The sequence below is a fragment of the Priapulus caudatus genome, unplaced genomic scaffold (assembly GCF_000485595.1).
Source record: "Priapulus caudatus unplaced genomic scaffold, Priapulus_caudatus-5.0.1 Scaffold555, whole genome shotgun sequence".
NCBI classification, from domain to species: domain Eukaryota; kingdom Metazoa; phylum Priapulida; class Priapulimorpha; order Priapulimorphida; family Priapulidae; genus Priapulus; species Priapulus caudatus.
Window position 1 is genome coordinate 188,333 of NW_014577616.1, and position 10,579 is coordinate 198,911.

Sequence of the window (10,579 nt, forward strand, 5' to 3'; positions counted from 1 at the left end):
GACTAACAGGGTTTACTAGAATCCCACCACTCCACCACAGAGTCACCGCAGTAGACGTTAGATGAGCGCTGTCGCTATGCGGCACTTGTTATTGTTTAGCTGAATACAAACATGTTTTTATCTAATCTATGTAAGTGGTATTTTGTATTTATGTTTTTATTTCAATAAAATATGTAAGCCTAATATTATATTTCACGTACACATTGGCACATGGCGATAACAGCATAAATTTATTAAATATTCCATAAGACAACCCCACATTTTATGCAATCAAATTTCTTGGACCCCATTTATCATGTTATAACGAGGTTTCTCTGTAGTTTCGAGATTAATTAGGCTAGTTCGAGTTGCGTTGTTCATCGTGAAGTGAACTTTGATCCTTTATAGGGGAGCTCAAATTTATTTTCTTTGCAATAATTCATAATGCGAAGATTTATGTATTTGTGTAGCTTTAAATATCATATGTGTACTGTTATGTGTATATTTGTGCCTTATATATGTAATTGCAGGTTTAGGTTATATGTATACATATATATATATATATATATATATTTGTTCATTTATTTATATTATTTAAGAATGCTGTAATAGGTGTTGTCTTTTTAGATGAAGAGGCCATGAGATCCATTTTAAAGAAGTCAGCAGAGGTGCAAGGTTTAATAAGAATAGGTACGTGTAGGTGTGTGTGTGCGTGCGTGCATGTCGCGTGTGGTGCGCATGTGCGTATGCGTGTCTGTATTGAAACAGCAATTTATTTGATAGGTAATGATATGTGCCCAAAACCTTTATAATTATAAAGCTCTTACTTTTCATTGTAGGTGATGTTCACTCCTTTTAATAAACCACTTTATTATGCAATTCATTTCAGGATATGATATTGTGCCCCTTAATATTATCATATTATCAAGTGAAATTATCAGGATTTAAAATTGTTGCACACACTATAGACAATCACCAATACCATGTGTGTCAATGTGCTTGAATAGCAATTAGTTCAATCATATTAACAATAATTAAAACAAGTATGTTTTCCTATTGCAGTGATAAAGTGAGTTCGGGCTTCTAACCTTGTGAAATGTATCCTAAAACTGTTATGATATATCCTTTCTGTGTACAGACTGTACCTAGTGCTACATATCATCAGGAGTAGATAATAGGGAAGGAGTGTGACTTCAATAAACAAGGGAAATTCGTCATTTACTAGCCTTAGAATTCAATACCTACGATTTACTACGCGTAACTCAACCAACTTGAGCTCAAATCGTACACAGTACATTCGCCTAGCATCGTGCGAAATCGTTTCCTCGTACACACCCGCAATCCGGAGATACAGACGAAAATGTACGACACGATTTTCCATTATGTTGCCAGCAAACTGAATGTGTAAACCGCCTAACTCGAAACAAAGGGCAGCTGTAAATAGGTCAAAGATTAGCTCAGCGAGCCACACCGCATCGCCGAGGGCGCAAGAGTTGTTAGTAGCTGCCTTTTGTTTCGAGTTAGGCGGTTTACACATTCAGTTTGCTGGCAACATAATGGAAAATCGTGTCGTACGTTTTAGTCTGTATCTCCGGATTGCGGGTGTATACGAGGAAACGATTTCACACGAAGCTAGGCGAATGTACTGTGTACGATTTGAGCTCAAGTTGGTTGAGTTACGCTTAGTAAATCGTAGGCATTCTAAGGCTAGTAAATGACGAATTTCCCTTGTTTATTGAAGTCACACTCCTTCCCTATTATCTACTTCTGATATCATATAAAGGAAATAATTATGAAACTGTCTTATGGCATTCATATATCACCATGTAATAGCTTCCATATCAGAATCTATTACTTGATATAGGCTCTGTTGGAACAAAAACCAAAGTTACCGAAAAAGCTATGCTGCATGTGGCTGGTGATGTCCAAAAAAACAGTGGATGATGATACGTGAATCTGGGTGTAATGAAATTGTCTATGAATTTCTTTTATGATTTGATATCAATTGATAATAAAGTATGCTCAGGTCTCTGAGTAGTTCTGTATACAGCTGTGTGCTATGTTGAAACGGTGCAACGTGTCGGCGTTTTGTAGATTCTGCTGTTCAGCAACGTGAATTGCCTCTCAACTACGACCGAGAGATGGTAGAGTTCACACGTGAGGAGAGACTAGCCATGCACCAGTATGTCGTGAATAAGGGCAAGGAGCTAAAGAAGCAGCAGATAGAAATCGGTGACTTCATGATCGACTGGGATGCAATCGATGCCAAGAAGGAAGGTACATAGGCTGTATGACCCGAAGTGTTCCTAAAAGATAACACTATCTCAGCTATTACCATTGTTAATTTGTGAATTTATCCATGCTGCATGCCAATTTTTAAACTTGTGCTATCAATGAGAAGTGATTAAAAACCTGCATAAAACTGCATTTTTTTTATGCGCGATGTGATGCTTGTGTGTTACCACGCGATCTCGCAGACACGGATCGTCCGAAGAGTCTCTTGGAGCAGAGAGCAGAGCAGCGGGACTACAAGCGCAGGCGACAGACGTATCGTGCCAAGAACGTTCACATAACACAGAAATCCTACACAGAGGTGCGTACGTTGCCACTGACCGGGTCAAACCCGAGCACCACATAATAGGGAACGGAGTTCTTAGAAATTCCTCTCTAGTTGGCTCTATTGCTCGAGTCTAGCACGAGACTCATTAGTGTGTTAAGTTCAAAAGCTGTGCTAGCATTTGTGAAGGACTTTAGGTACGAATTCATGACATTAGCTCGAATATATTCTAGCATCAATACCAGAGCCTGTTATATTGTTACACACACGTTGCGTGCGTGCGTGCGTGCGTGCGTGCGTGCGTGCGTGCGTGCGTGCGTGCATGTGCTTGTTCGTCATGTGTGCGTGCGTGTATATATTCGTATACGTTTATACAATATGTTTCAGTCTTGATGCTAGACGTTTTAGGAGAGTTCTATTTCATAATATAGACATAACAATGCAGTTCTGAAGCGATGAGTGACCCATTTGTAATCCCGAGGTGATTTGATGCATAAGGTCATTCGCGACGTCATCGCCAATCAGACCGAGCTGCTGGAGAGTGTTTTGAGCAGTGCTGCAGCAACTGGGGGTAGACCCAGTATAAAGCAGGAGCAAGTGGACGATGACTACCCGGACGCCAGCCAAGATAGGTACACGTACGCTGAACTCAGGCCTATTGTTCCCAGGGGAGCGCTCATAGGTCATTGATGACTCCTCTCCATCACTTTTCCGTTCTTCTACTAATTTATCTCAATTATTTAACAAACTCATTTATCCGGTATCATTATGCTGGTTTTATTACGATCCTCCTTTTTCCGGGAATCGCGTGGGTGCCCACTCTATTTTAGTGTGCAAGCTCCAGGATAATGATTACCTTGTGATGTTGAATGGTGATTTTTAAAGGCGTGGCAACCTTTCTAGCTTTTGGACAGTGTGTGCACTGCATCCTCCATTTCACGCAGAGGATCGAAGCGTAACTTCAAAGTACTCGGTTTTATCACGAACTTGACTCACAGTGACCGTAGACGAAATCCAGTTCGGATTTAGGATGTCGACGACACGATTTCATCGAACAAACTCGCGTGCGTTTTCAGGACGTCGTCAGATCGCGTCGGGTGTGGCAGGGACCAGCGGACTTCCCGCGGTGACCGTGTGAAGGCAGAGGGGCGCGTGTCAGAGGAGCAAGACGACAGTCGGGACACCGAAAGGCATCGACAAAGACGCAGACACAGGCACAGCCGTGAGAGAGACACCAGCGAAGGTGGGGAGATGGATCGGCATCCGTACCGGGAAAGACGTAGTAGAGACATAGATCCCAGCGATGGTATGGAAATGGATCAACGTCCACGTGGCGAAAAGCGTAGCCGAGAGAGAGACCGCAGCGAAGCTAGAGAGACGCTACAGAGGCATAGGAAGAGGAGGTCGAGGAGTAGGTCACGATCCAGCAGCAAAAGCAGCAGCAAGCCATCTGCTAGACGTCACGGGAGCAACACGGACAAAAACAGCGACAGGTAAGATGTGGTACCATGATGTACAAATTTCTCGCTTCACCTAATCTCGGAACTACGCTGCCAAGTAATATAGGAAACTATGAAAAGAGTACAATTAATTTATAGCGATATAATAATGGAGTTATGTGAGTATAGTGAAAAATTATTGACAGTGTTTTTAGCTCATCTAACGTAGTCTGATGCAGCTTGTAGAATCGCATGATCGTCCGTCCGTCCGTGCGTCCGTCAACAGTTGGGCACAAATCTTAACCGCTCGACGTACGGTCACGATATTCGGGACGTGGTGGGGTAATCCGTAAACGAGTTGGGACGTCAAAGCTGGAGTCAAAGGTCAAGAGGTGTAAAAGAAGGGGAACATTTCAACATTCCCTCCTTAACTTAAGGTATAGGGAGGAAATGCAGAATTGCTGCATAAATCTAAACGGCTCGACCTAGGCTCGTGATAGTCGGTGTATAGCATCATGGTAGGAAAAGCCATCACTGTGCCGAAATTGGAGGTCACAGGTCAAAGGCCTCAATGGGCGCCACAGGAGCCATGATTTTAGGACATATTTCATGAGCGACATGGTCTTGACGGAGCGCATTGAAAAACGCTTTTTGTTTCAGCGGTGACCTAGGCTATGTTTTATGGCTTTATTGAAGAGGACGATGGAAGATGGTACTTTCTGACTGAACATGACGAAGAGCAGTAAGTGTTGCGATAACGCTTTTGACCTCAAGCAGGAGGGTTAAACATGGATTTTCGTTTACTGTTAGAAAGAATTGACTTGCCGGTTTTGCTAGCAAATCTATACATGCCTGGATGTATGACGTACAATGTCACAGTGAAATTTCAAAGCTAAATTTTGGTTGAAGAAAGTTTATTGCTTTTTTCCCTTAAATCGTATTAATTTTCTATGCTTTCTGTTATTAGTCATGTAGTGTTACATGTAACTTTATGCCACTGCCAGTTCTGCATTGTAGTTGGTTAATAGTACTTTGGTGTAGTTTTTGACCTGCGTTTTAATTAGTTTACAGGTGGCCAGCTTGTCTCTTATTCAGCCTTAGGCTTTGCCGTAGGTAAGTGGATGAGTGCTTAACCTTTCTGTCTTGCAATAGTTTGTTGCTACTACGTACGATGGGGAGTTTCCATTCTTTAATCTTAAGACACTCAAACCTGTACGCGCCATTCGTTGGCGCAACTTTCATACGATCCCAACGAACTTCTTGAGAAGGTTCCTGATACCATCCCTGTGCCTTCCACTGTTTCGGCAGGTGTATTGTGAAACAATTTGGGATACAAGCGGTTTACTAGAATCCCACACTCCACCACAGAGTCACCGCAGTAGACGTTTAGTATGAGCGCTGTCGCTCCGCGGCACTTTGTTTACTAGGTCCTATTGCGCATGATTTTCAAAACGGTTAGCCATGCTAATGCATTGAAGTCTGCCTTTGGACCGCATTTTCTCCGCATGTTAAAGCTGTTTCTTTAATTTTGTTCTTATTAGATCTCCAACAAGTGCCGTCAGCAACGAACAGCGCTCGCCTGCGGCAGGTGTTCTGATGCCTAAACTTCACTCGGCAAACGAATGCAAGAGACCTCCCATCAGTGGGCCATCACTGTGTTTCTGCGCTCAGGAGCATATAATCTAGGATACTACTAATACAAGACTAAAATCTATGATAAGCTAGGCTTTGCTATACGGTAGCTACCAGTTAATTAAAAAGATACAGCCTGCTGTAACTTTAATGACTTGCTATATTAAACATGTTATCATGGATATTGATCGAGCGCGCAGCATGTGGTGGTGGTGGCGGGGAGATGTGGGGGGAGGAGGCGGGTGGAGGGGGCTCTATAGAAAAGCAGTTGCTGCGAGATGGCGCGTGCAAGTGTCATCAATAATCAAAGTGCATCACCCTTCTGTGCGTAATAACCTCACTCCATTGAGTTGCTGAAATCCAAGTATATTCAGGCAGGCGAGAATTCGCTCAGCTGTGAGTTAATACATCTGCCATTGCAGTGGTTGCCAGGCAATAATTATGATTAGAATCCATGATTAGTGCCAGTTCACCCCCATGCATGCGTAATGGGCTGCCCCATGTTTTTGCCTACCCACGCGAGCATTCAGGGTTCATTACAGTGTGCTAATACAGAGTGCTACTCAGGGTGCTAATACAGACTGCTTTAGAAAATAATATGATTTAAGGAGCGTAAACCTTGTTCAACAAACATTTGCCTTTGCAATTGAACTGTGCAACTGTAGCCTCACATCCACAATAGCAAATGCAGTTCAGTCCTTTGTTAACAGTCAACAAATCAATGTTTAACCCTCCTCTTGAGGGTCAAAAGGTTATCCGACACTTACTCTTCGCATGTCAGCAGAAAGTACATTTCATGGTCCTTTCAATAAAGCCATAAAAATGCTAGGTCAGTGCTGAAACCAAAAGTTTTTCAGTTTTTCAATCGCTCCGTCAGACCATGTCCTCAGAAAATGTCTAAAATCTGCCCTGTGCCCCATTGACCTGTGACCTCCAATTTCGGCACAGTGATGGCTTTTCCTACCATGATGCTATACACAGACTATCACGAGCCTAGGTCGAGCCGTTTAGATTTGTGCCGCAATTCTGCATTTCCTCCCTATATCTTAACAGACCTGCCAACCCTTACGATTTTTTCGTATTCCTTACGAATTCCATGATGTTTCTACGAATGTACGATCAAACTGAAAAACTTACGATTTTTTACGACTTGTGGAAATTAATGTTTTTTACATTGTGAGCCGAGAAATATCTGGCGATTGTAGGCGCAGCCATATTGGATCACGCGTTCACGTTGTTCTCTCGTGATCTAGAGTTAGTCCCATCATTCATTGCGCGCATAACATACAAACAAAATGGCCGCCTGCTGCAAGAAAAGAAAAGCCTTACTATTTTCATGAATCACAGGTTGGCAGGTCTGTCTTAAGTTAAGGAGGGAATGTTCCCCCTTCTTTCACACCTCTTGACCTTTGACCCCCCAGCTTCGACATCCCAACTCGTTTTCGGATTACCCCCCCACTTCCCGAACATCGTGACCGTACGTCGAGCGGTTAAGATTTGTGCCCAACTGTTGACGGACGGACGCACGGACGCTCATGCGATTCTACAAGCTGCATCTGACTATGTCAGATGAGCTAAATATGAATGTGGATCCATGAGAAATCGCAAACGGTGGACAAAAACGACAGTGTCATCTACGGTTTTCACTCGATGAGGAGCAAACGTGGCATTTCAATCGACATTGCATGCAAACTTCTTTTACTATTAAATCATCTCATCCTTCTTTTGCACTGCAGTAGTGTTGAGAGTCACAGGGACGACGAACGGAAACGGCACAAGAAGAAGCACAAAAAACACAAGCATCACAAGTCTCGCAGGTGACCTCTAAACGTCTCAGCAACATCTACTGACCTGCTCGTCATGATACGTGCCACTCTCGTGCAACAAGATGCTGCTGCACATAATGGTATCAAGAGTCCATAATAAAAATTCTTCTAAACATTTCTATTATGGATGATTCTTGATGATATGTCACTTCAGTTTAGATGCTAACCTAATAGACTTTCGAGAATCCGAATTTGCGATTACCCTTTCTGATTTTCTATGATTTTTTAAACAAATTCTAGAAAAATAAATGATGATCAAAGCAAACCAGCTTGTATGATTTATAATTAATGAAGTGCTTATTAGTGTTGAATTTGCTCTGATAACAACGCTGCACGTGACAAGTATGGCTGTTGTGTTGCGGCTTATTAACGATTTTACACAGTGTACAGTACATTAGTCAAGTAGAAGCAACAAAAAGTAATGTGAGCGATGAGCCCACACAGGCATACTATAACTGCAAGAATATATTACAACAATGCAGCAGAAATAATTGAGCAGACATCTCTTTTCAAGGAGATGGAGACAGAAATAGACAACCTGCAGTGTAATATTCGTTCTAATGTAAACAATTTATTAGTACTGATTTCGCATCTTTACCTAAAATTCTTTCTTGTATTATACATTTGGACATTACACACTTTATACAGAAGTACCAATGGTTCTTAGTAAACATTCTCATCACTTGCTACCTTATCCAACGCAATGTGCAGGAGACTGTTAAACTCATTACTCGGGGGGGGGGAACTTTCCATGAGATTCGCTTTACACGGGTGGATGTTGACGATCACAATCGCTAAATACGTGGCATTCCCCAAATACGTTGCATCACAGAAACCAGTGATTGGGGCAAATCTTTCACAGCAGTCATCAAATATTGGCAAGTATGGTCATGAGTGTGTACGCAGTGATCAATCACATTTGTTGTGTGATCATTTGGGTCCATCAAGAGAATGGCATAGCAAACAAATCCAGATTACGGCCAGCTGTGGTTTTCCTTCCTATTATTTCAACATAAGTAACTACTCTGGGCAAGGGTATGCATTAAAAGGTGTTTATGTATCTATAGAGTATGAGTCTGACGTGACAAGAAATTTATTGAAATATATAATAAAATGTGGCCGACTCGTATTTGTCGGCAATATGGTAGAAGGACAATACTAGAGAGCATTTTGATACGATATTAACAATGCAAATAAACAAAACTTGCCCAACAGATAGTCTGTGGAATGCACTGAGCATGATGTTCACCCACCTATCACAAAACGGTTGCAAAAGTGAGGTTATTAAATGAAAACAGCATTTTCACAAGAACAAATGGATTAAATTCACAATGCAGATAAACCTACTTCCCTCACACACGCAGAAACATGCTAAGAAAACACATTAACATAATTTCATGACGACCCGCCAACAGCAAACCACTCGGTTCATGGACTGTTGATTTATTTAAAGGTACAGCTTATTCCTTGTGCGTATTCAGGCAAAAAGTTGCCAATTGATCTTGATTAAGTCTGATAATTGTATTTGTTGTATTCGCAGCATGTACTATTATTTAGTTTTTCAATCTTAGAGAAGATGGTTTGTGTGCAGTTCTGCTGACTGCACTGGCATCGGATAAAAGCTGCAAAATGTCAAAGTTCTATGGTAATTTTTGGCAGTCACTCGGGTTTTATAGCACAATACGTGAACCTACAGTTTTTGCTTTCATATGTTCACTCACGTAAATTCGCCAGATAAAACGTTGCAGGGCAATGGAAGCAACCATCCTGTAATAAGCCTGCCGCCCTCATCTTTGACGTTTGATGTTGCGTGTGTAAGCATTGGTGTTTCAACTATGGAATGAGACACCACGCACATTACAACACTTATAGTACAGTCCATCTGTGAACACGACCGCTGTTAAGACGACCGCGTTGCTAGTTCTCGCGTCCGACACTAATGACGCAAATGCCTGAGATCGTCAGTGGGAGAAATGACTAGGTGGCCGTCGCAATTTGCGACATTTCTAATCGGCGACGGCCGCAACGAAACCACGCCTCCAACTGCTACGTCTGGTCGGGTTTTCCGGCGTTCGGTTTTGTTGTGTCTGGTTGCGTCTGCTGTGGGCTCATCGTGGGTGCGTCATTGCCTGCGCTCTCATCACCCTCTGAAGAAGCAACGATGAAAAATCGTTACACGTCAGCATGTCGATTGATGCATTATGCAGGTCTGTGTACAATCAATACGAGCAGCGAGGGATAGAGTTGAGGAGGATAGAGGAATAACGCTCGAGAGATCAGTACTGATTGTAACGACCGGGATGAACTACAAACTGGAGAACACGGGCACTCACTACAGACTTGCGTGAGTAGCAGGAATTACCACCGAGAAAGCCAAAATCAATGTTCAGTTGTGGGAGAGCGTGGTTTGGCTTGCCATTATAGTATTTTATGTATCCCTTAGGTCATTTTCGTAAAATATCTACTAGAAAGCAATAATGAAACTCGTAATTATTTAACCATGTTTACTTTAATAAATGATTTTGGGACGTTTTGTTTTCTTACGGCTGTAAGAGATGGACTGCAGAGTATTGACTGTGATGTTCCAGGCGGCTAAATGCTACAACAGTTTACGGTAAATAAAACGTGATAAATGGAAACCTCACCAATAACGAAATAAACGAACAATCAGGGATTGATTGTGGGGACAAGTGATTTTTTCGGTTCATTTTTGTTATGTTTAGCGGAGATTCTCACCGGAACAGGTGAGTTTGTCGAGTGCAGCGGGAAGCCCGGCTGTGGAAAGGGAAGCGTTGTCGTCGTCGACGCTGGTGATGGCGTTGCGTCGGCCTGTGCGGCCGCTGTGCAGAAACAGCTCAAGCTGCTGCGCGTATGCCACGTCAGACTGCATCACGTCATCTTCCTGCTTGTCCACCTGGAAACAACAGAACGTGACATCAGACGATAGAATACCACGTCGGACAATAGAACGCCACGTCAGGCAACATTATATCATCCTCCTGCTTGTCCACCGAGAACACTGGAAGGTGGTTTCTCCGATTTTCCCTCAGAGCAGCTGCTGGTTACCCACATGCAGGCTACTGTTGTTAATGTTATTACGTTAATGCACGTGTGCGGCAGAGGGAACTGCGCTAACGGCTACTCCC

General features: G+C 42.6%; 2 protein-coding genes across 7 annotated transcripts in view; one reads left to right on the forward strand and one right to left on the reverse strand.

Annotated features, from left to right (window-relative positions):
- The window catches only part of LOC106811602 (U11/U12 small nuclear ribonucleoprotein 48 kDa protein-like), an 11,088-nt gene extending 3,310 nt beyond the window's left edge, over positions 1-7,778 (forward strand). For 5 of the 6 annotated variants that reach the window (XM_014815297.1, XM_014815302.1, XM_014815303.1 and 2 more), the window contains 6 exons: positions 607-669; positions 2,074-2,256; positions 2,457-2,572; positions 3,035-3,174; positions 3,613-4,029; positions 7,344-7,778. In XM_014815297.1, coding sequence (XP_014670783.1) covers positions 607-669; positions 2,074-2,256; positions 2,457-2,572; positions 3,035-3,174; positions 3,613-4,029; positions 7,344-7,428 — 1,004 coding nt within the window. In that variant the 3' untranslated portion in view covers positions 7,429-7,778. The remainder of the gene's footprint in view (positions 1-606; positions 670-2,073; positions 2,257-2,456; positions 2,573-3,034; positions 3,175-3,612; positions 4,030-7,343) is intronic. The other variant, XM_014815301.1, reaches the window with a different exon arrangement.
- Positions 7,779-7,984: 206 nt separating this feature from the next.
- LOC106811603 lies at positions 7,985-10,347 on the reverse strand (the record flags this gene model as incomplete). The annotated part of the gene is given in 2 exon segments (XM_014815304.1): positions 7,985-9,580; positions 10,170-10,347. Coding segments are annotated over 2 exon segments (279 nt in total), but the record flags the coding sequence as incomplete, so codon positions are not given.
- Between the last annotated feature and the right edge of the window lie 232 nt (positions 10,348-10,579).